The following is a 26,480-nucleotide window of genomic DNA, read 5'->3' as shown; positions in this document are numbered from 1 at the left end:
CTATTCATATACAATTACTTGTGTACGATTGGATTTTTGGTTTTATTATCGGTTTAGTATGTTTCCCAATTGTCTCCACATGTTCTCAACATTTTGACTTTTTTACTACAATTAGATAAGAATGACGAAAGCAAATCGTCCCGGGAGAATAATGTGCTTTGACTTAATGTGACAGGTAGTTTTCTTTATTAAACAGCCACATAAAGCCTGCATCTGTTACTGTCACACTTGAATGGCCTGAAATCTGTCAGGGTGTGTTGAAAGGGACGCAATCGTTCCCGTCGTCATGTGTGAATGCATGGCGGAATCCATTGGCCGAGCGCTTTGCCTGCGTGAAACGCACGCTGGGGCCGCCTGTTGAGACATCCCTCCCCCCAGCACCCTGTTGTGGCAAGCGAGAGATGATGCATTCTGCAATCGATGCTTGTAACGTTGCCGTGTGCTGTTATGACTCATTTCTGCTGGGGCTTCGCTGTGATTTAGTGGGGCCCCCACAGGCTCGATAACTTGCACGGTACACCTCTGGGGGAGGGGTTGAGGCGTGCACGTATTTGTTCTCCGCGTGTGTTTTCGGTACTGTGCCGTCTTCGGCCTACTGGGAGGTAGGACTGTATGTAAGAGATTTAAGAGTGTTTCTACATAAGAGCGCCATTTCAACCCCCCAGGAATTGGGATGCCTGCATCACAATATGATGTCGCCCCCTATTATCTCGCCTGACAATCTGTTATCCTTAACAGGGCGAGGCGTTTACACCCAACATCCCTTTCGTAAATTGAGCATTGTGCCGGTGCCAGCTTTATATCACTTTGCCAATTACAATCGTTGTGAATCTATCTGTCATAAAAGAGGTTTATGAAGTGTGTCAGGCTTAGGCGCCATTTTTTGCCAAGGTGGGGCGGGTTAAAGCGGGGTTAAGGCAGGATGAGCTGCAGGAGGCATGTCGTATTTCTCTCTACCGTGCTGCGACAACTCATTCTGACTCTTTGACCCCTGTTTGGTTTGTCCTCGTTGATCATGCGTGTAAATGCGCACTGAATTCCAGCCTGTTGTAAATCAGCCTCCCAAAAGCTGTAATATATCACTGAGATTTCCGTATCTCATCTTTATTCTGCTTATTTCTCTTTTTTTGCTCCGAGTCAACTATAAAGCCTAAAAACTGCCACCACCCTCCAACCCTCCATTCCATTTTCTCTCCCATCTTCCTTCCCCCATGGTTCACCACAGCCGTAATGAGATTTGATGTTAATCCTGACACAATATCACAAGATTACGCGCCTCTGTAATGCTCCATGCAGGCACTGCCGAGGGCTTGGCTGTGTGAAAGCACATTAATGTAATCTATGTGTAATTGCGTGGTAATGCAGCTTGTATGTAGATGAATGCAGGCGCGGGAAAGGCATCCTTCCCCGCCCTTTTTCCATTCGCCATGTCGGATCATCCGGGCGAGGACCTATCCTGCTAGTGAGAAGTTTTCCATTGACAACATTCCCGATTCATTCTGCTGTCACCAGCACAACATTGTGTCACAGAAACAATAAACAATAAGGTGCCTTCCAGAAATATGTCTGGGGGCTACAACACCGCACATCGCTCAAGCTAATGAGCTCCATCCTCTTTTGTCAGCCTTCACCTTCACAATAGTGATTAGCTGAAGGTTTTTTTTTTTAAATTGGCACATGCAAAACAGCGCGCACGCGCTATGCCTCGCCTCCCTCGCTTCTCGGTTGCCGTGACAACAGCCTGGCGTGCATCCGCCGCGTGTTGCGTTGCCCAATTAATGCAGCTCGCCTGATTGATTCATATGTAGAATCGATGGTAAATGAGGACGGGAAGTGCCGAGGATATTAACATCTTAACTGGCTTTCATTAATATGAAAATCAGCTTACAAATGGAGTTAATTTAATGATTAATTTACAGTGCTGTTGTCTCCTTTTATGCTCTGGCAGTTAAGCTCAGCCTTCCACGATTCTCCATCTTCATCTCCACCCTCTCACCTTCTCACTGAAGCCCTGTTTCGTCTCCTTCCCAGGACATTTCTTTTCTAGTTGGCTTTGCAGTTGCAGGGTTTGAAAAAATCCTACAAAGATGTCAATCTGCCCTCCGTGATATAGGGCATTTTATTTATGGATTGTTTAGGGCTTACGGCTGTAGGCTGGAGGTATTAAAGGTCTTGCAGTGTAGCCTACATTCTATACAGATGCATTTAGTAGACTCCCTACTTTCACGCTCCTTCATAAGTTTTTTTGTCAGTAAATTTGAGTCAGATTACAGCTGACTCGCGCAAAAAGTTCCCTCACGCTGAAGGTGCACTTTTATAGTACCATGGTACCTCGGTTTTCATATTCATACGTCCCGTTTTTCATAGGATTCCCTTTTCAATTACAGTTATTGCCGAATATGTGTTTTGGTTTTTGTACGGCCGAACAGTGTGCCCAACAAAGCATCCACTTTGGTGACTTAGTCTCTGTGAAGAATAGTGGTTCTTTTCGAGTTGGGACACTCACTATAGGCAGATTGCAGCCAAGAAATCTTATAATCATCTTTTTTTATATGTGTGTGGTTTATTTGTTCATAGAATGCACCCAGAACGATAAACAACTCGTATCTGTATCCTTTCTTTCTCGTATAAAGCACTGTGCACCCTGCGCTGATGACTTGTTGAACTGTTACTGAGTGTCAGACTTTCGGACGACTTTGTACGGCTGCAAAATAATCCACCATGGGGCCAAAAATGTGGTAAATGTCAGAACTTTGATAAAAAGTTGAGAAACACGACTGAATTCAAGAAAGAATTCATCACAAAGTACGAAGGTAGCGCTGTGCCAGTGTTTCCCAACTTTTACAGTATTTAGCCAAGACACACCACCAAATAAAATGTTGTATTCATGTCAACAGGTCCCCATGCATCGCTTGCATAGATAGATGAACAAAGATACATTGTTTATAGTAAATAAATAACAATTTTCGGACCAATTATTTGAAATTGGATTCTTTTTATCACCTTGCCTGATCATCTCTCGCGGCACCGTGGTTGGGAATCACTGAGCTAAGCTATCTGAACAAAACATCGATATCCAAGCTTTGTGTTATAGCTGACAAAGCAAATGTGTGTCATTTTTATTAATAATGAATTGAGTTCAGTTTTAGAACATGCCCCTGTTGCCTGCATTTTGGATACCCCTGTCTTACAGGATGGTTCATTCCTGAAGTCAAGCGATTTACTTGTTTTTTGTTTTGTTTTGTTTCCATATTATCTGCTACCGCTGCCATATCGGCACTTTTAAAACGTTCTGGTGCTTAAACGGTGCCCTAACCGGTACTTTAGAAAAAGGAAAACATACAAATTTTGTCCGAAAACAATGCCTTTTTATTTTTGGTAGTTTATTTATTTATTTCAAACCTGTCCTGTTCAGCAGATTAGTCATGCAGTATGAGTGAACTGTTTTGCTTTACAACAGGTGAGTCTGGTATGTTCCAATTCCATTGCAAATATATTGTTAAGCCCACCAAACCGAACATGGTTAGAGGGACAAATGACAAATAAGAAAGCGAGAGAAGAGAGAAAAGACAGCGTTAGGTCACATTACCTGTGATTGGAGTCTGGTAGGGGGTATTGGGGAAGGTAAGGGACCAAGATGTAGCCACGGATGAGAGCATCCACTTCATTGCCTGTTTCTTTAGTGCTGGATGGACCAGATAGTCAGCTGGTGCAGGAATAGTAAGGGTGTAGTTGTGGCAACTGATTGAAGAACTTTGGGACTGGAGCCTTGTTGGAGAACCTGGGGATCGACAGGGAGAAAGAAGAGAGGGCGACACATACCAGCAGAAGGTCTTTTTATTTTTATGGAATTTTGTGACTTGCAAGTTGAATAGACATAATTTAAATACTCCAATAATATAAATAAAAATAATGCCTAATAAATTCACCAATATGTAGGCCTGTCACGATAACAAATTCTGCTTGATGATAATTGTCCTATAAATGATTGCAGATAAACGATATTATTGTCAATTTTACTTTGAGACCATGTTTTTATGAAAGAAATGATAACACGTGGCATGATAATGTGAGCACACTGTATCAAAAGCAATATACTTTAATTTCTCAAGAGTATTTCACATTGTAATTGGAATGTCAAGAGCTTTTAAATAAAATAAACAAAAAAAGACCAAAAAAAAACAATGAAAAAAAAGGACTCTCAGTCTCTTTTAGCAAAAATTGCACTTAAAATTAAATAAAAATCACAATCAATTACAGTATTTCTGATTTTAAATCAGTGTCGCTTTTGTTATTGTCCAAAAAAAAAAAATTGAGAAAAAAGCTGGAAATATTCTGAAGTTCACATTGTGTGTCAATGCTGACATCATATACACTTCCTTGATTCACTTTTAGCGACGTGTGTGGGATACGCTGTTTACGTTAGGTGTAATGTTTTGTCATATTTCGGTCAAATTACGTGTTTTGGATGCAGCAAAATGCGTTTTTATTTATTGTGCGGTTAATTGATTTATTCATTGTTGTGGCAGGCCTACCAATATGAAATAAAATCCACAACAGATTTTCATAATTATCACAGCAAAACAAGCAGCAAAACAAAATCAAGGAATGTGCAAAAAAAAAAAATGTTTTTACAGATTTTACAGCACTGCACTTGAAGTGCATTTATACTGCTGCTGGTAAGTGCATACATTCCACACAATTCAAGCAGAAATTCATAATTGAAACACAATTGCGGTGATGTTAGACTAGAATAATTATGGTCAAATAATGGTGAAATAGAATAATGTCGAATAGACCTAATTTAAACAGTTATGAGAACTGTAAGGTGTCAATCATGTCTCTTGTATTTTGATTGACTGAGGCTGAGGTTTACGTTCAAAGAAGCCATTAGGGCCCTGATAGTGTTTTAATGCCACGACGAGACGGTCGCTGCATTTGACCTCTGACCTATCCAGGCGATAATTTACAGCGCATGCTCTGGCGGTCCTCCCGCTCTCCCCGAGGAAATCAGGCTGGATCTATGACCGTCATTTACATCTCCGCAAATTAAAGCAGCAGTGTATAGTTATTGCCTCGAGCCTCATGAATCAAACTTTATTGACCAGTTGGAGAGTTACAGACACCCGTTGAATACCAAGTGCCAGGGAAAGGCCACTTGGTTTGAGGTGGGGGGAGGAGTTGTGGACCATCTGTAGAGACGGTCGCTGGGATGGGCAACACTAAGCACCAAGCAGGGATGAAATTGCAGTCTCTTCTTCTCATAAATATGGTGATTTGTCTTCCGATAAGATTGGTCACAGCTCATGTTAATGCGCTTTAAGCAATAAATACCGACGTGTATTTGCGAAGGATATCACAGGGATCTTGTTTTATTTTATCTGCCATCGTTTCAGAGGAAGTGTTGCATTTTACAGTCGTATAATCATCAGATTCCTCCAGTTTTATTCTATTAAATGAAGTGATCCTTTCACATATGTCATATTGTCACTATGTGTACCTGTAATCAAACATTATATACATTCAGGGGCGCCGCCAGGAATTCTAGGCCCCATGAGAAAAAAAAACACAAGCTCCTCCCGAGTCCGAGAATCGACTATCCCGCGGATCCTCTGAATAGAGGCGTGTGATCCCATGATAGTTGGAACACACCCTGCGGGTCCCCCTTCTTAAAAAGGGGAACCACCACCCCGGTCTGCCAATCCAAAGGCACCTCCCCCGATGTCCATGTGATGCTGCAGTCGTGTCAACCACGACACCACCATAGCATCCAGCGCCTTAAGGAACTCCGTGTGGATCTCATCCACCCGCGGGGCACTGCTGCTGAGGAGCCTCCAGACCACCTTGGCAACCTCAGCCATGGAGAGAGATGAGAGCCCACAGGAGGCACTACTTTTTCATTGGAAGCCGTGTCCGTAGGATTGAGGAGGTCTTCTAAGTATTCCCTCCAGGAGGAGGGTGGAATTCAAACATCAGTAAATAAATAAATAAATAAACAATAACAGGGAAGGACGTTTTTCCATTTGTATTACAGTGTTTGGAAATAATGTGGTCACTGTTTTCACTCTTTCTTGTTGGTACGTCCTTTCGTCTTTGATAAGGACACACTGTACCTGCTGTTGCTTGTCAGCAAAAAGCAGATGGAGAATGGCCTCTGACCCCGGTGGCCTAAATCTGAAGCCACCCTGTCACTGTGTACCAGCAAGTGCCAGGCAGCCGCTTCCTTGCAGCAAGTTTGCATGAATCACATCTGTTTGTTTCCTTTTTGGAAAAAAAAGAGAGAAAATTTACTCTCAGTTGAAATGAGTTGGTTCAATCCCTGTACAATTAAACTTGTAAGAGTGAGTTTTCAGCCAAGCTAGCACTTCTTGGAGGGAGCCTGTGCCAAAATATGATTTTCGCTCCTAATCAAAGACTGCAGCAAATATTCCCTGTGCATTATTGCTTTCTGCGTGAGACCACCTACAGATACTGTATTGTATTTGAAAAGAGTCTTTTGCAGTTTCCTGGCAGGGAATGGGCTTCAAGCACATGACACATACTCCTCCCCTGTAAACTCGTTGTGATTTGGCAGCACTTATTTGATTGCTCTCAACCAAACGTGTTGGCACTTGAGCTGTTATGGCGTTTAGTCACTAAGAAAGCTGTTAAGATTTGGCTGGTGTTAAGAGAGCGGGGGGAAGGCGAATACAACACGCCGGTCACCCAGGGAGTCTGCGCCTCTGTATTGACTTCCTTTGCCTTACTTTGGGGGATTATTGGAGCATTTGATTGGCTAACTTGTGAGGACGGATGGTGGCTGAACTGCAGTGCAACCGATATTGATTTTTGACGGAGCAATCATGTGTGTGGAACCGATGTGGGGCTGTGTCATGTGTCTGTGCGCTTGTTTCTTCTCTTGCATAACTGAAACAAAAACTGTTCCGTTTTTCGACCAACTCTTGTACTTACAAGACTTGCTTTTTGTGCTGTATTGCACTTAACAAACTAGTCCGCTTGCCCTGTACGGTATCATTCGGAAAAATCAAGTGCCAAAAAAAAGCACCATAAGCTTCACATTACTAATTGAGTGTGACTGCCAAATAACCCGCCATGGGGCCAAAGAAAGTTGCAACTGCCAGCAGTTTGCCAAAGAAGGTGAGTGTATGGAATACACAGGAACAATAATCGACAAAAATCACCAATAAGTTCCGTTCGTTCATCAATTATTTCACACTATTTTCTCTCTAAAATGTATTTTTGTTCATATTTTTAGGTGCCCGGAACCGATTAATTGGCTTTACATCATTTCCCATGGGGAAAATTGCCTTGGTTTACGTATGTTTCGTGTTTCCTTGAACCTTTTGGAACGAATTAATAATGAATAGTCATGTGAAAAAATAAGGATGCCTCATGGGGTGTGAGTGAAAACTTCTCCTAAAATGCTGCATATAAAATGTGACAAAACATGTACCACTTCTGTTTTGCCTCTGGTGCCGGTTTTATGCAACCTCATAAGTAGGATTAACCTGAAGTTTCTCACAAAACGCCCACTGGAACTTCCGGGTGTTTAGCCAAATCACTACGAAATTTGGTACACACCGTTAGGGGACTGACAAGCACGTGTGTGTAATATTTGAGCAAGATTGGTTGAAAAACATGGCCACTATCAACCAAAACATCTTTGCAGGGACACGGGCAGGACGTGGCGATTTGTAGTCCATAAGTCTGTGACCGTTTTTCTAAAGATTCTACAAATTTGACGTGATCTGTATTACATGTATGCTAACACGTTTTCCAAAAGCATTTTCAGCACAACCCATAGAGGGCGCCACTCATGTCATTTACATAGAAATGCGTGTAGGGGAAACTAAATAGCAATTATTGCTCTCAAGGCCAAATACTGGGTTTCCACATTGAAATATTAAATTCATATACACCACATGCTCTTTGTTGCTGGGTCAAGTCAAGCTGGTTTGTCAGTTTGAATGGCAGATGCTGTGCAATGCCAGATGCGAGTAAACCAAACAGACAAGTTTAACCCTCATGGAGTCCAAATGGGGGCCAGCCACCAATCCTGTGGTTATCTTTCCACTCTTGGACCCCAGAATACAAGTTTACCCAACCTCAAAATGACTCAACCCTCCCTCGGTTAATGGAAAATAAGTTTGGATGGACTAGAAACCCATCTAAATCAATCAGCCACTTTAGAACAAACAGCATGTACAGTATGTAGTGGAAGCTGCTCCCCCCACCTCCCGCTCTCTAAGCACCATGGCAACACTGGCTTTGATATGCAGATACCCCCACATTTGTACAGTGGAGCTCTGAAGGGAATATTGACTTTTCAGAGAAGCAGGGTGCTTTTGCATTAATTGTGCCAAAGGCTAACATGTCTCTCCTCTTTCCCCAGACCTGGAGGGACCCCCTGTTGGAGATAGGTATGTGGACTGCCCTGTGAGGAAACTGCACAACCAGGATCCAGAAGAAAGTCAACACACATTAACCACTTTGCCTATGACCTGTTGTTCTCCAAAGCCCCTCGTGCGACGATTGATTCAACCTGCCATGGATCGCCTGTGTCCGGTGGAAGGCGCGTGCCGGACGCAGGCCCTTGTCGGCAGACTGTAGCCCCTCCCTGATTGTCGGACTGTGATTTTGATCTTGGAATTATTACCTATTTGGACAAGGGATGGATGGAGCAGAAGCCAGCAAGCATGGCAAGAAGTCTACAGGTCAAAAGCTGGAGGACCAGAAAAAGGTCAGCCAACATTTCCTCACTTATCATCCTGCTTGACTTTAATGGGAACGGTATTTCCAACATGCTTAACAAAAGTACAGTCGAGTGCGTCACAACTTTACACGAGCACAATTCGACTTCATTCATCGACTTTTGCAGCCGTCTGGAAGTTTGCTTTGTGGTTTTCTTTGAAATGAGAACCTATTGGTGCATTTGTTTCTGCTTTTGTCTAAATTCCCAATAGAATCCTTGCTCTATATCTCCTAATTACCATTTATAAAGACGAGGGATGGGTGGTAGGGGGTAAAAGGTGTTTTTCTGCTCCCCCTCAGCACCACTACCCTTTCATGTGGTGTGGTGGTGGGCAGGGCCTGCTGGGAATATACATTTACTTTTGTTGATGCTCTTTGGACGCAAACTCCTTTGGGAGCTGGAAGGAAGAGCATAAACACAAGATAAATGGTTTATCTATTTAGAGATATCATGTGTACTAATGGCCTCGGACATATAATGCAGAGCTAGTGGGCTAATGGAAGCCGGTTTTGTCTCTCAATCTGACCTCCACCGGGTCATCTCAATCTGTGGCGGCACTGGCGGGATCGATGGCGAGAGTTCATTGTGTTGCTTGCACAATGTGGGAATTAACAGCAGCGACTGCAATGTCTGCAATGTCTTTCTGGCGGTCACTTAAATAAAAAGACGATTTGGTCCAGCTGTAATGAAGTGCTTTTGATGCGCTTTGTGATTGTCTGGCAGAGGCCAGAGGAAATGCGCAGTAATACATCAGCAATGATATTTCTACTAGGTTCTTGTACAAAGTTCCCTGTATTTCCCCCCATTTTAGACCTGAGAGCTACGTAAAGCCACGGTGATACGTGGTGCTGCTCTTGCTCCCGATATTCCGTGAAAAAGCATGTGATAAATGCTTTTTAACGCCGATCACAATAGCTGATTAACTCTGGCTATAGCATGCAGCCTGTGGCGAGCCTCCCCCGCTCACTGTCCTTCACATTGCACAGGCGTGCCAAACCCAAAACAAACATGTCTGCCGTTTCGAACGTACTTGCCGTTTGTGAGAGTGATATACATTTGGCACCCTGCAAAACATGCCACGTAAAGCATCTCGCTAGCACGTTAAAGAGCTTTAATTTCATACGGCATTTGCAGAACAAACTTTTTACGGAGCATGGTGAGTTTTCCAGTCTCACGGTGTGATCATCAGTCAGACGGCAACTAATGTAGCCAATGCTGAACAGCACTCGCCCGTATGTGCTTGACCGTCAGCAGCCTAAAGCAAATAACTAGAAAAATTATTGAAATCATCGGACGAGATGACCAGCCTCTCTCAGTGGTTGAAGAGGCCCTGCTGCATGATACGTGGTCCTGTTAGAAGGCCATCAAGCTATGTACTCTCACATCCAAAGTCTCCTTAAAGAAGGCGTCTCATCCTCTGTACATTTCACAAGTGATATATGTAAGTCAAATATGTTTTTGTCTAAATGAAGGTGACATTATGGTTCCCTTTTTGCATATATAGCCAATAACAGGGGTGCAACCAGGAATTCTGGGCCCCATAAAAAAAAAAATCACGTTGGGCTCCCAACCCCTTTTTATTTTTTAATAATTACCTATTTGTTGGGCCGCCTGGCAGTCAGGGTACCTTGGAATTGTCCTAATTTTTCCCCCTTATAGGGCACCATGGGCCAGTAGCGCTCATCATAAATACATAAGTGTTAAAATTGACACTTATCTCAATCGGTGGGTGGTTAGCACACAGTCACACAGGCCACACAATCAGGATCTGGGTTCGAATCTCTGTGTAGAGTTTGCATGTTCTTCCTGTGCGTGCTTGGGTTTTCTCCGGGTACTCCGGTTTCCTCCCACATTCCAAAAACATGCATGTTAGGGTAATTGGCGACGCTAAATTGTTCATAGGTATGAATGTGAGTGTTAATGGTTGGTTGTCTATACGTGCCCTGCGATTGGCTGACGACCAGCCCAGGGTGTACCCCGCCTCTCGCCCGAAGTCAGCTGGGATAGGCTCCAGCATACCCCCACGAGTGCCATTGAAAATGGATGGATGAATCAGCAGCATAAAACCCTGATTGGATCTTTTTTAGATCTTTTCTTAAAGCAGGCACAGACAGAACAAGGTGTTCCATCATATAGAGTTAGAGTTTCTGAGAGACTGCAAAGCTATGCAGCGACGCTGAAGAACCTATAAAATACCCTTTAAGAGTTCTTACAATTGAATTATGCATAATGAAAATATAAAAAAACATATTTACCGACTTCACCCCTTTGCGTAACTTATACCAAAGTACATTTCCCCTTAAAATGAGATTATAACCGAGCCAACAGTGACATCTGCTAAGGGTCACTTGGCTCCGTATGGCTACAATTTTGGTTTCAATACGCAGTTCAAGCCAAAATGTAAGCTCTCCCAAGTTTCGCTGTTGCCTTCGGCAAGGAGACAAAAGCTTCTGAGCAAAAGCATTAAAAAGAAACAAAAAACATCTGACATTTTAGCGGTCAAACTAGGATGTGGTAACTGCTTAACTTGACGGGTTGAACCTCCCTAAATTGGTAACCTGAATCTATTCAACATATTCCCACAGAAGTAGAATAATTAAGCTGTTCTGTTGAAGAAGTGCTGGGTTACATTAGCTACAATGCGATCCTCTGCAGTGGCCGACAGGGGACAAGGTGTGGCAACGTCCAAATGCTCCAAACACAGAAATGATCCACCTTAAAACGCACGCAAACAAGCGCCAGGCACAAGGGGCGGCAGACCTGAGGGATATCCGTCTTTAAAGACATGAGCGGGATGCCCACAAGAAAGGAGAGTGAAAAGTTGATTATGTTGTCACACTCAGGATGGGTGAGGCGGTATGATTTTACTGCCAATAAAAATGCTGTAAGATTCTGTCTGATATGCAAGGAGTTTGTAGTTATGCTTACAGGGGAAGAGTATGTGTGCCAAATATCCAAAAGTTCCAAATGCATAAATTGATGCTTCATCATCAGCTTTAATCCTCCCTCCTTTCTTTCCCCGAGTTCATTCCCCCACTTGATAGATGCAGCTACTCATCTTTAAGCAGTGATTACTACCATACTGCTCACCTGACCCCCCAGGGAGAACACATGCCCAGTGATTGGCTGTGAATGGTCAGACAGGGGATGTTGCCGTGTTGCTAAGGCATCTCCAGGAAGTGTTTTCCTTCATTAACCAATCACCTCTAAGCAGCAATCTGTGCTCTCTGGATAACCTTTTGTTTATCTTCAGCCAATGCAGCCTTGCAAAGCCGTCCTCCACGTATATTCCCATCTTCTCTGTGCATTAAAGCTGTCCCACTGGGAGAGGTCTATCAATGAATGAGTGAATGAACAGACTCGACCCCCACGGATTCTAACATGAAATGCTCTGTCTCAAGCTCCTAGCTGGTGAAGGATGAATGAATAATTTAATGCCGGACTGGTTGGCATTCTTAGATTGAACGCATACCATCATGTTGCTCTGCACATGTTGGAACAAAGGATGAAATCCTCATTGGTGATAACGCTCAACATATGTTGTCTAAATAATTAACTCGGCGCATTCCAAAGCAGATCCAGCTGGAACGGCACCTATAGATCCTCATGTGCAAATGTAATTAACATTTAATTGCTACATAAATCCGACCCATCCTTTTAGTTTTATCTGAATCGTTTTGCTGCTGAATGAGATCTTTGCAGTTGCACCAATTTATCATTAAGTATTCTTGTTATTTTTACATATTGGCCACACTTTGGCTGTGATATTCTTTTCAATAACAGCATTATTTGATAAATTGACTTCCACTCCAACTCTGTCGACAACGGTGGGGACAGAGGCGCAGCCACTCGACTCTTTCCTTCCTAGCTACTCTGCAGAGGACACTTGAGTGCCCCAAAATCCAAATTGCAAATGGCAACTTAACCCAGAGCTATGAATCAGTGCAGCATAACATCAAGTGGACCAACACTCAAGCGGTTAAGAAGCTGTTAACATGAGAGAGACATTGAAAGAAATGACAATATTTGGCATAATTTCAACAATAAGGTTACTTTCTATGATGTCACGTGACTCACCATCCTATTTACCAACTACTCAGTGCTCGGGCCAAAATATGAGTGCCCCATTAAGTATTCTGTACAGTAGCTTAGTCCATCACAAATTGGCTTGGGGACCATAGTGTCAAAGAAAGATCGGAAAATATGTGATACCAAAAAAAACATCTTGATAGCACCGATATCGATGCTTTGGCAAAACAATGGTTTGGGACATGAATAACACACTACCAATATTAGCTGTCCAATCAAACACCGTGATTACTTATTTATGTGATTTAAAATAGATGCTTATTGTTAACTTTTTAACTGATAATTTGTATGTGTATACAAAATCAAAAACGATATTTAGCCAACAGTATATTTTGCCTATTTTTTTCCCGACCTATATTGTTGACTTACTTTGACTTTATACTTTTATACTCTTTCATTGTGCTTACACTGTGGTTCTTTTGAGATGTTGACTAGCCAGACACACAGGCATGACTGTCAAGCCTCCGGTTTTCCCCAGGAAACTAACATATTTTGCCCTTCTTTCCTGTGGCCCTCCTGTTGAAATTGTTTCCCGGAAATGTACCGTATTTTAATTTTTATTTGTGTTGCTTTGTGTGTGCCATTCACACTAGAACCTGTTCAAGCCTTGCAAGATTCTTGGGTGATGAAACAGTCATCCAACCCACCAGTGCTTCTGGTCCATGCGGAGTGGCGACAGCCTCTGAGAAGTCCACCACGGCAGACCCTCACATGCACACACTTGGCTCGTGACGACAAGTCAGCAGCTCATTCCGCATCAAATTAGTGGGTTAAGACCGCTGAATTAAGTTTGGAGGGAAAACATGTCATAACAAGACAAGTGTGGTGTTTATGGAAACATGCCTTTGTGGCATGTGATGAGAGCGGTTCTGTGAGCGAATCAAGTGTGGGCGTAGAGGGGAGAAGATGCGAGAGGAAAACCAACATTGGTTAATAACTGGGGGAGACAAAAGGAAGAGAACGGAAAAGTGAATCAAGGGAAAGACATGAACTCAGTGACACTACGGAAAAGAAACCTTAACTGCACCCTGCACTAGCACGGCTTTGCAGATACGCCACAGTGTCAGACACTCTTCAACAATCACACTTGGTCCCGAGTAATGTGTTACTAAGGATGATTTGGAGGAAACATGGGAGGTTGCCCAGCCAGTCGATATGTGCTTTCTGGACTTGGAGAAGGCATTCAACCGTGTGCCTTGCAGGGTCCTGTGGGGGGTTCTCCGGGAATACGGGATTGGTGGCGCACTACTACATGCCGTTCGGTCCTTGTACAACCGGAGCAGGAGCCTGGTTCGCATTGCCAGCTGTAAGTCGAGCCTGTTTCTGGTGAACGTTGGCCTCCGCCAAGGCTGCCCTTTTTTCACCGATTCTCTTCATAATTTTCATGGACAGAATTTCTAGGCGCAGCCAGGAGTCCAGTTTGGGGCTCTTAGGATCTCGTCTCTGCTATTCACAGACGGTGTGGTCCTGATGGTTTAATCGGGCTGCAACCTTCAGCGTTTACTGGGGCGGTTCTCAGCTGTGTGTGAGACCTCCAAATCCGAGGCCATGGTTCTCAGTCGGAAAAGGGTTGGATTGCACCCTCCGGGTTGGGAGTGAGGACTTGCCCCAGGTTCAAGAGAGTCTTGAACCCAGAGTTCCAAGTATCTTGAATTCTTGTTCACAAGTGAGGGAAGGTTGGAGCATGAGGTCGACAGGCGGATCGGCGCAGCATCTGTAGTAATGCGGTTGCTGTATCGGACCGTTGTGGTGAAGAGAGAGCTTAGCCCGACAGCAAAGCTCTCAGTCTGCTGGTCTATGTTCCTACACTCGCCTATGGTCATGAGCTTTGGGTTGTGACCGAAAGAACGAGATCGTGGATACAAGCGGCGGAGTTTCCTTTGTAGGGTGACTGGACTCACCCTAAGAGATAATGTGAGGAGCTTGGTCATCTGGGAGGGTCTCAGAGTAGAGCCGCTGCTACTTCACATTGAGAGGAGCCAGTTGAGGTGGCTCGGGCATCAAGTCCGGATGCCCCCCGGACGCCTCACGCCTCACTGGTCAGGTGTTCCGGGTATGCCCAGCTGGGAGAAGGCAGATCTTGGACACGCTGGAGGGATTATGTCTCACAGTTGGTCTCCCGGTGGAACTAGAAGACGTGGCTGTTAACGGGAAGTCTGGACTTCCCTACTGAGACTGCTGCCCCTACAACCTGGACCCAGATAAGCGTAACAAAATGGATGAATGGATGGAAGGATGATTTGGGTTATGCAGACAATCTAATGTTACTGTCAAACTCCGCATGACAGGTTTGGACTCTTTGTTGTTTTTCTATGCTCCACCATTACCTCCTGTTTAGCACCATATTCATTACCTTTGCTTTGGTTAGAGTGAGCTGGGAGGGCACCTGCATTTTATTGGTAATTAGTGTCTTATTTACTTTGGGTGGGAGCTTCAGCTAGTTGTCGGGCAGTTGTTAAGTTTGTTTTTGCCTGGACCTGTCATGGACTATCTTTGTTATGTTTCTCTTAGGACTCTTGTGATTCAGTGCCCGATGCGCCCCGTTTTCTATGTCAGTCATCATGTTACCCGGATGTGTTCTCCTTTTGTGCGCATGTTTCCACCTCCCATTGGTGTTGTGCTTTAGCGGTCCCTCCTTGCTTCCTCGTTGGTTTGCACTTTTGCACTTTTGTGTCGAACCGTCCTTTACTGACTGCACCAGCCACAACGTCCTCACAACATGGGGTAACACTTTTAACACATATTTACAGCTACTATTCACTTGTCCAAATATTTCTACAGTAAAAAAAGAATTGTTTTAAATGACAGTACAAATGCATGTGTTGACCATAAATCTCCTTCCTGGCTTGAGTTATTATGGCCAAATTGTACAAACAATAGGAATTGTAACATACACATTTACCCAACAGCTGTCTGGAGAGATTTTGGACAGATTTTCCAAACGTAGCAAAAACAAAATACTTCCGCATGTAGACACTAACTGCCAGATTCATGTGCATCATTTTCCAGTGAAGAAGAAAAACTTGGAGTTGTCACTTTTATATGCATTGTGGCTTCTTTCGGCTACATTATTGAAGGCCTTTGGTTAGGATTTAGCAGAATAAGAAATATAGTGCAGCGTATAAATCTGCCACTGAAGATTTGAATTTAATATACACTATAAATATTGCTCTACTTAGCTTTTTGGCCACCCAAAAACAAATGGTTCTGTAATGATATAAAACATGCATCTTATATTGATGTGGAGCACAAAAATGCTTTTTCAAGTACAGATGCAAAAGTATCCCTTTATTTCGAGGCACGCATTGCACTTTTATAGCCCACTACTCTTCTTGTGGTGGGCTTGTTGAAACAAGATCCACCCAGTACATTTCTCCAAATTGAGCTGTGTTCTATCTATTAGGACCCAGCCCTAAATCAGGCCATTTCGAAGCGCGGTTACAATCAAATTGAACAAATTAGATGGAATAACCTCTCCGGTGCAGCACGTTTGAGTGCATGCCTGTCGTAAAACCAGCACTGAAATTCTTTCTACACGATGTCAGGTCACTGGCAGTCCAATATACTGAAATATCACCTTGTCATAAAAAGCGGGGAGGTCACAAACAGGGTGCTGGGGGTTTAACTGGAATCCCATTACCCCGGGACGAGTAGCAACAAACTGTGAATAAGACATCTACTTTGTAAGTGTGTAAGCTATAGACATGGTAATCGTGACTTTGGACAAAGTGTGTGCTCGTGGCTCGTGAAAGTATAACATTAATAAATGTGTCAAACAGAAATGCATCAAACTTGTCAACAAAGTCTTGATGTATTTTAGTTGTGTCATGAGCACGAGTATAGGCACAAATGGGAAACAACACATTGTGCATTTGATTGTTCTGACGCGATTTCGTGCCAATACCCATGGCTGCCTTTTGCATGCATATGTTGATGTTTAATGCTTCATGCATTATGCATGCGTAATTCAAAGCATGCTGACACGGAACGGTGTATCCTGGGAATATGGAGCTGTATCTCGTGAAGAGGCAAGCTGCCAGCCATAACAACACCAGTACCAGCGAGCTGATACACATGCAAGCGTGTCTGGATGGAATCCAAACGGATTTGCTTAGATGTCATCCGCACATCTGTGAGGGTTAACCCCGTGTACACGGCGGCAGGTGAAGTGTGTGGCATTATCTAGGTGCACTGGGGTGTGGGCATCAACATTCATCCCTTGTGAAGGGCCCCCCCTGCACTTTTAATGGTAGATAACAGGATTATCCCAACAGCTGGTTTCTTAAGAAGGGCCGCAGCCTTCAGGGGTTGAAAGACTCAATAATGTCTGACTTGTAGCAGCTACATGACCAACTGCCGGATAGGTCTCATCTTTATTCCACCAGTGCATCCAATCGAACAAGTTTTATCCTCTGGGCGCCACTTATAAGCGCGGTCATTCATGAATCAGAAAGTGACTTTGCTCCTCTGCGGCTGTTTAATCTGCATATGGACTAGAAGAATCTGCCCGACTTTGTATTCTGTACCCCATCCAGCATTTTGGCTTCATCTTAGCTCTTATTAAACACTGTTTGTCTGCATTACATCTAATTTAGTATTTCCTTCCATCTCAGCGGAAATTAACTGAACTGATGGAGCTGGCTGCTCGCCTTCCAAACGTGATGGTGCCGACAGATTTCCAATAAGGTGTGCGCTCCCGTGGCCCGAGCTGAGATAGATTATCTCCGCTGTGTAACTTCCGCTTCTGCTCTGCTGAAGGGAGTTAATTTCATCTCCTCTCAGATTCATCTTCACAAAGAAGAAATGTCTTTTTCATCCATGGAGCTGGCGTTCAGTCACTTGTTGCTTATTTTGCATGTAGGGACAAATAATAATAATGGATTCGATTTTTATAGCGCTTTTCAAGGCACCCAAAGCGCTTCACAATGAAGTGAACCCATTATTAATTCACTACTCTGTCACACACTGGTGGTTATCTACATCTGTAGTCACAGCTGCCCTGGGGTAGGCTGCCAATTCACACCTACAGCCTCTCCGACCACCACCAATACACCAGTGCCCAGTGTCTTGCCCAGGGACACAACAAGGATCGAACCGCCAATCTTCAGATTTCTGGACAACCTGCTTTACCTTCTGAGCCACAGTCACCCCGAAGTGCCACAAAATTAGCAAAATTTGTACTAGTACTAACATCCCCAAGTACTTTACCAGTCACCAGAGCCAACTTCACTATGGTGCCCTAGGCAAGACCCCCCCCAAGAGGGATTTACACACGCATACAAAAGAAATTTATTGGCATTGTTTTCACCGTTGTATTTAATTTATAAGATAACATATCACCTTAACAAATTACAAAAAAAATCTGAACCATACAGTATGAATATCCACAAAATTTAAATTCTGTAAATAAGTCAATAACTAATAATAATAGTAATACATGATAAATTCAACAATCAGTCAAACAAACAATCAGATGATTTACATAACCACACAGTTGCACACAATAAGTCTATACAGTATATAAGATACACTATGCAATAACTTCATACAACAACTGAAATAAAATAAGCATATACTGTATAAAGCTATATAATCCAATCCAATCCACTTTATTTAGAAGGCACATTATATAAACACTGTTTCTAAAGTGCTGGATAAATATTCAAACTAAAAAGAAGAAAAGACCCAGATGACCACACAACTCACACCGAGTGAAAAGCCAGAGAATAAAAGTGAGTTTTAAGACGAGACATAAAGCATTCAATTGTGGCGGCCGTTTTTACATGAGGGGGGAGAGTGTTCCAAAGCTTGGGGCCGACTACAGAAAAGGCCCGGTCTCCCCTGGTCTTAAGTCTCATCTTGGGCACCACCAGTTGGAGCTGGCCTTCGGACCTCAATGTGCGCGCCGCAGTGTAAATTCGGATGAGGTCTGAAATGTATTGAGCGGCCAGCCCATCCAACGTCTTAAAAATAAAGAATACATTCTTAGAATCAATTCTAAAACGGACAGGCAACCAGTGCAGGGAGGCGAGAATTGGGGTGATGTGCTCTCTATTTTTGGGTCCTATTAAAAGCCGTGCTGCAGAGGTCTGGACTAACTGTAAGCGAGAGAGAGCATTGTGGCTTATTCCAGAGTAAAGTGCATTACAGCAGTCCAGACGTGACAAAATAAAAGCGTGCATGACTTGTTGGAAATGTCGGAAAGATAAAAATGATTTCATTTTAGATAAAAGCCGAAAATGGCAAAAACAGGATTTTACAACGGCGCTGATCTGTTTATTAAGTTTAAAATCACTATCTATTATGATGCCAAGGCTGGTGGCTACAGGACGTACATGGTTCTTGAGAGGGCCCACGTCCATAAGGGGGCCGCTGTGATTCAGTAAGATAACCTCAGTTTTCCCCTCACAGAGCTTTAAGAAATTTTGAGCTAACCAGACGTTAACATTGCTTACAGTAAGCACCCGAGAAGGAGTGTTGGGGGGCATGGTCATTTTTTGTGAGGGGAAAGTAAATTTGGATAAATTTGCATAAAAATGACACCGACACAGTTTTCCAAGCAAGATAAAAGAATAGTGTTGTCGAATATGAAATCCTACAGTTGTCCTTCGCCACATCGTGGTTCGAATTTTGCGGGTTCACAGTATCTGGGGTTTTCAAAAATAAATAAATGAATTATGCAGTTTTATGGTTTAATACGGTGCAGTAGTGAAACAAATGTAAATTTCAGCAAATTTTACACAGTTTTTGCTTAAATGAAGCATTTGTTAAGTATAAAAATGGCAAAATGAAGTAAAATACAAATACAAGGCATTAGGAAGATACATTCAAATTGTGACTGTAGTGTTCTACACTGGTCACTAGGTGTCAGTAATGTTACTTTAATGTTCGGTAAGACAAGCACCAGAAAATTTAATCAATCAATGTACTTTTTTCTGTTTTCAGAGTTCATAGTAATAGCTAGTTTTAATTTAATTCTGCTGATGGCGATTTTTTTTCCCCGATATTTGGGCGCCACCTGGAGGCCATGGCGCCCGTAGCATCTGCCTATACTGCCAAATGGTCCAGCCAGCTCTTCCAGTCACATTAACCTGCATTCGCTAGCTATTAATATACGTACAGTCATGGCTAATCTTTGGACGACTGTATTTGTGAATTTGGGTTTGGTGTCATAGTGGCCCCAAAATCTATTACAGCAGTCGTCCCCAACCCCCGGGGGCGCAGCCGTGGGTCATTTGGTACCGGGCTGCACAGAAAGAAAAAATAATTTACATGATTTCTTTTTTTATATATTTTATTTTGAAAAGTGGCCGGATTCTCTCTGTTACATCCGTCTCACTTGACGCATGTCCCTTGTGCGTGTGCTAACTTTATCTCATGCCGCACAGATAGACTACTACTGTATTTTTACCATTTTTCTTTCACCTCATATTTGGTCTCCAATGCTGATACTATGTGGGAATGCATAAAGGTAAGTTTTGATGACTTATTGAGTGCTAATGTGCACATTTGTCTCAATTTAATTCATGCTAGCACACTGCCTTTTACCACACACGTCAAACAGCCATGTAATCATCTCTCTGGAAAAACTTGGCTGGAACTTGAACTGGTGGATGGTGGGTCGGCATTCATTTTGTGCTTTTAATTTGATGTTATTCATGTCTTAGTTTTACACAATACATAATAAATAAGACAAATTAGATTAGAATGTATGAAGCTCAGTGCCTGAGATTTTGGTTGATGGCGGCCATGTTTTTCAACCAGTCTTGCTCAAATTTGACAAACAAGTGCTCGTCAGTCCCCTAACGGTGTGCGCCGAATTTTATGGTGCTTCGGCTCAACACAGTTGAGGTTTTGTAGAGCGCGTTGAGCTCTGTGAGAACTTTCAAATCAATTATGGGGTCTAACGTTGCAGTTGAACAACACCACCACCATGTGGTGCGTTTGCCAGAAATACAGAAGCATGTATCATGTAGCAGTCATGAACACACACATGTTATTTGAAATGACAGCCGCATTCATCACTGGAGATGCAGTGTAGCCTTTGGCCTTAGGCTTTTTTGTTTTACGTGCACGGCGGTGCTTATTTACACCTCCTCAGCAAGGAATGTCTCGATGATTCACCGAGGGCTTTGATTTACAAAGTGGAAGGTTGTTAATATAACTTTAAGTCAGACAGAAACCTTTTTTACCTTGCTGTATCCTTCAACACTTCAAACTACCGGTATCTGAAAGGCTATCCATCATCTAATGTAGGCTGACAAGTACAGGAGCAGCAAACAGGAAGATAACTTTCAAAGTATGTGATGGAACCCGAATGCAATGCAATGCAATGTTGCAAAGCTGCAACACTCTATTGCAGCCCTTAGTAAACTTTGGAATATTCCCAAGCGAGGAAAGTAAGGGTTTGTGTAGGGAGCGGTGTCTCTCTCTCTCACTGTGGTCAAGAAGAAATAACAAAACGGCAAGATTAAGACACATTTGTGTCAAGTCCACTGGCCTTCACAGAGGCGTATGTGAAGGCTACATCCATTTTCCTCTTTGTGGTTCCTGTGGGTCACTCCTGCTGATCTTAGCAAAGAGCCTTCAAGGTCAAAACAAATAAGCAAGGACCCTGCACGGCCACATCCTTAGTATTTCCATAGTGTGGCCTTGAATGAAAACTCTGTGAAGCAATTCAGGAAAAAAACATGCTTTGTGCTGCTGGGGCAGATTGTGGTTTTGTCTATTTAGTTTGACAAAGCAATTCTTGTTTCTGCTTTGAACAGGACTAAAAAGCATGTGTTGCAATAGTTCTCCTTTTGATAGTGAATGTATGGTCAGATAGGAAATGGAAGGTTTTTCGGAAGCAATATATAACCACTATGAGTTTAGAGGAAGGTTATTCCTTCAGGCCTTGTATTTTTGGTGCTGGATATAATCATTTTAGGCCTTAATCAACATTAAAAGCAGAATCATTATGACTTCCCGTTGAATAGTATACACCTTAAATGTGTAGTTAATAGCGAGGGTGTTTAAACAGGGCTTCAGGAACTCATTGTTACTTTTTAGGGGTGCTCCAATCAGGTTTTAAGGCTGCCGATTCCGATCATCCACGAGTGAGACCGGCTGATACCGATACCGATCACATGGGTTAACTGTACATTTTTCAATGTATTTATGATGAGTGTTATTGGCCAGGGGTGCTGTATAGAGGGTAACAGTTAGGACAGGTCCAAGCCAAAAAAAATGAATAGGGGGGCCCACCGTGATTTTTTTGTCATGAGTCCCAGAATTCTTGACTGAACCCCTGCTATGGATGAGACGCCTTCAGTGTGAGAGTACATTGTCTGATGGAGCTCTGGCAGGGCTACATCTGTGAAATATTTCCTTCCAGGTAACATGTGGCCGGGCTCCAAGTGAGAGAGCAGTCAGCAGAAACTGGCGTCTTTCACCACTGGGGAAGGCTGGTCATCTACGCCGATGAATTCAATTATTTTCGCACATACGGGCGGGTGTTGCTGCCATTTGACTGATGCTGCACTGTGCGCCTTGAAAACTCACCATACTCGATCGAGTGTTTGTTCTTCAAGTGCTGTATTAAATTAAAGCTTTTTAACGTGCTATCCCCACCGCAAGATATTTTTTCGTGGCTTGTTTTGCAGGATGCAAACTTTACATCACTCTCACAAATGAAATATACTGTAAGTTCCACACAGCACACACATTTGTTTGGGTTTGCTGCTGCACGCCTGCACAGTGTGAAAGAAAAGGGTAGGGAGATACTACCCAAGACATTGAGGACACTATATTGCACACAGGGACCTCTGTAGGCTGCAGGCTGCAATAGTACGAGCCACAGTTGATTGGTTCCATGAAAACCGTCCAATACTGATCAGTGGCTGATGGATCAGAGGAGGGCCCCTAATTATTTTTCATCATTTTTTAATCTGTCCGCAGAGTGAGGGTGTCCAAACTGTGGGTAGTTGTGGGCTAAAGCTTTTTATTAGCCCTGAGTATATTTCTGCATCTTTTATGCACAAAATGCCACCCCTGCATGCAATCATGCTTCATGCAGTGCAAATGTGTGAATTGTGCACAGGAGATTGAGCATAGTTTAGTAGTGACATTATTATTATGACATTTACTGACATAAGGTTTGTGGTAACCAGCTCAGCATGTGGAAAGCAAAGCTCCAGCACAAATATATTCAGTGTTGTCATTCGGATCTCATTGGTCTGATTCACCGGGGATGCTAAAGCCTCTGTTGGAAGTGTTAATTGGATGTGATTTTCTAATTTAGCCATTGCCCCTGCGTTACTCCTCCCCAGCGTTATTTTCACGGTGTGTGGATGAACTGTGAACTGGCCCTGTGGCCTAAACCTCACAAGCACTTAACTGAGGTGGCTGTTTGTGACTTCCACTATTCTGCACATGAATAAATATGAATTATTCCAGTGTTAATTGGTTTGACCCTCTATTTGCATTACACCCATTTTCATCACTGGAGAGACCAGACACGTTCTGTTGTAAAATAAAAAGGATTAAATGCAATTAGGGACTGTGAATTGTACATGTTTGGCTGAATCTCAAAGGGGACTACTGCAGTGGATGTTACTATGCATTTCAGTGGCAATGGGTGCATAAATGTGAGGTTGCATTGTTTTTCTCCACCTCCCAATGACGTCTTTATTCGCAATAAAAGGATGGAAGCCCTCCAGTGGCTGTGATGTGATTAGATCATGATTTACAACAAGGAATCTGCTGAGGGAAGTTAGCATGTGGGCTTCTTCTCGACCCCATCTTCTCTTTAGGAAAATGCAGCACTTTTTGCCACAAATGTCACCACCAGCGGCGACAAGAAAAGGAAATGTGCGAACGAGAAACTTCTGACCCCATTCTCAGCGTTCAGGGTCAATAACTGCCTGTTTACTCAACAGACGCGTGTACAGTAATTGCTCTGTATATTGGAAAACTCTGCAAATTGCTCCGCTACTGCTTTTGGATAAAAGAGCATAACCTGAAGTGACCAACACTTTTTTTTAATGAATGTGAGAAAACCACTGTGCCGTTTCATGGAAAATAGCTGAGCTTGATTTACTGATGTACTAGCTATCCCTCCTGCAGGTCAACAAGGCAGCACAACCACAAAGCATGACAGATTGCAATAGGAAATCCAATAAAAGAGTACCACATACGATTCTGGACAGTATTAGCAACTACTGTCTATTGACTTTCCATTTTTGAGTTCTCATTTGATGGAAGGCTCAATTTTACTACATCGGCAAGACTTTATGAGTGCAAGTTCAGCACAAAATGAATAAAAAACCATTTTAAAAAATTCTATCGAAATAAACACATCAAAGCATTACTACTGTATGTTCAGTTTTTATGAATACAGGCGGCCCTTTCGTGGCTATGTATGCCCGTTCCATAAATGATTAATACTGTACTGTACAAAAAAAAAAACCTAACTAGTTATGTGCACGCAGCGGAAGAATACGTACGAATGTTGAATGTTGAATCGAATGTTGTTGTTGTTTGTTTTGGAGCACAGATAACGGGAATCCCTACAAATGAACATATCTCATTTGCAACTTTTCCCACCTAAAAGAAGAGCGCTAACACACTCACATAAATAAATAAAGCTGGTAAGTGTGCAACAACAATACCTTTATATATTTAGTGGCACAGAAAGCAAGATGAACACAACTGAAACAAGGTCACTTGCAGCAAGTGTGCTTATCGGTGAGGTTGATAGTTGAATAAGACTCCTCCAAATCAAATCGTCAAATTGGCGATTATTCTAAGACACACCTGCAAATTAGACATCGTAGAACATTCAGAAAGTCTCGAAATGCCTATCAATATTGGCTGCATGCCCGGTCCAAGCCGATCAAACGCCGCAACTATCATTTCGGGTAAAGATGGTATCCTTGAAAATGTGAAAGGATCTGCTCATATGAAATGGACAGTGATAACTAAGCAGCGTAGTGGCATCATTATTGAGACTTCCTCCTCTCAATAAGCTTGTCTTTCCCTCCCTTGCAACTCTTTACGACTATTTCATGTAATTCTTGTAAGAATTACAAGAATTGAGTGGAAAAAAAGTCATCCTCCCATTCTGTGTGGAAGTGGTAATTTTTTGGCTTTGTAAGTTTCAAAGAAATACATTTGAGGGTAACTGTCTCGAGTTCCTGCAGCATAAGAGTTGTGCAACGTGTGTAAACAATGAATAATAGGCGTGCACAGGTGACTATAGGCATGTTATTTCAGGTCTACAAGGCTCTAATAATGTTAATAATGTATTTAGAAAGTCATGAACAGGTTTTATATGCTCTAACTGTGAAATGATTCCATTTATTAACATTGAATCCTAACATCGAAGAAATGAGTTTATCACGGTCGGGTCTGGAAGTAAACGAGGGACGATTGTATAGGAATAATTTAGGTACAGGTTCAGACTTACATCACTTTTGTAGGAATGGAACTCGCACGTAAACCGAGGACCTTTTGAAATTGAAGTATAAAACCTTGTAGTGTTGCCTGTCGTCTGTCAAGAAGACTGTTGAACGAAAAACTGGTTTTGAGAATCTCTTCTCATATTTTCTTCTCATTCTGACCTGTTTTATTTCTCTAAGAGAAAGAAATAACACCGTAATTGAAATGTTTGTGTTAACATTACACAATGGATATTTCCATGGGGACAATCTGCACAAAAACATGTCCACTTTACATAAATGTAGCCGCCAAAGAGCATATATTTCCATGCTGTAGTTATGTAAACATAATGTCAGCGTCGAAGTACAGAAACTGGCAGCTCGAATTGTTGTCGAATTCAATTCATTTACTGCACCATTACTGCTGTTTGTTGTTGTTTTTCTACATCAGCCTAAACGCTTTGTGGTGTTTGCAAGGAGGAAACAAGCAAGGCAATAAGCCATGAAATAACCCCCGAGAGAGCGGATACAGCGTCGCCTTGTTACGTTCACATTCCATAGAGTTCTTTTTCCTAAAAGAAATGGGGATAAATCTGTCGACGCAAGACGCTGAGCCCCTGCTGATCTTTTCCTTGCATGATGGTAAATAGATAGCGCGTACAGCACCATTACATCAGTACCTGAGCAAGCGGTGCTCCAAAGTGCAGCCTGTTGTTTGTTGATGGACATTGATTTTTCAGGTAATAGCCCAGTGCCGCTTCGGACTGATGGCGCGCCATCACCTTTGCTTCTGGATTTGCACCTTTGAATTGAAGTTGCACACTTTGTTTGTGGAGGTGTTGCATGCATTTCCTGCGTGTAAAAGATGGGGCTCTGGTGGAATGTGTGTGTGGAAATCTGATGGGTGCTGAAAGTGACTCACTCCACACAGTGAGGGGGTCACAGAGTACAGAGTATCAGCTTTGAGAGTATTTGGCTTTGAGACCGTATTTGTTTACACACTAAGGCTAGTTAAATTAGTTGATTTTGGATTAAAATTCTGCAGAATTTACATTTAAATGATATCCCAGCAGTAATATGTGTCCGGAGAGCCTAATTATGACCACCAAATGTGAGAAAAATCTATATCTCTGTTTGTTTGCTCCACTTTTGAGAGAGGAGGCAGCTGGTTTTGAAGTTCTGGGTTTTCATGACATCATAAACAAAAAAAACCTCCTTCC

General features: G+C 42.7%; 1 protein-coding gene across 4 annotated transcripts in view; it reads left to right on the top strand.

The window, feature by feature from the left end:
- nav3 (neuron navigator 3) overlaps nucleotides 1-26,480 on the top strand; it is a 307,018-nt gene that overhangs the window by 61,411 nt on the left and 219,127 nt on the right. For 2 of the 4 annotated variants that reach the window (XM_054753825.1, XM_054753827.1), the window contains exons 3-4: nucleotides 8,393-8,420; nucleotides 8,518-8,740. In XM_054753825.1, coding sequence (XP_054609800.1) covers nucleotides 8,672-8,740 — 69 coding nt within the window. In that variant the 5' untranslated portion in view covers nucleotides 8,393-8,420; nucleotides 8,518-8,671. Of the gene's footprint in view, nucleotides 1-8,392; nucleotides 8,741-26,480 lie in introns of all 4 variants that reach the window. The other 2 variants (XM_054753824.1, XM_054753826.1) reach the window with 1 other exon arrangement.

This window comes from Dunckerocampus dactyliophorus, chromosome 15 (genome assembly GCF_027744805.1).
Source record: "Dunckerocampus dactyliophorus isolate RoL2022-P2 chromosome 15, RoL_Ddac_1.1, whole genome shotgun sequence".
Classification (NCBI taxonomy): domain Eukaryota; kingdom Metazoa; phylum Chordata; class Actinopteri; order Syngnathiformes; family Syngnathidae; genus Dunckerocampus; species Dunckerocampus dactyliophorus.
This window is presented reverse-complemented; position numbering and strand designations above follow the sequence as displayed.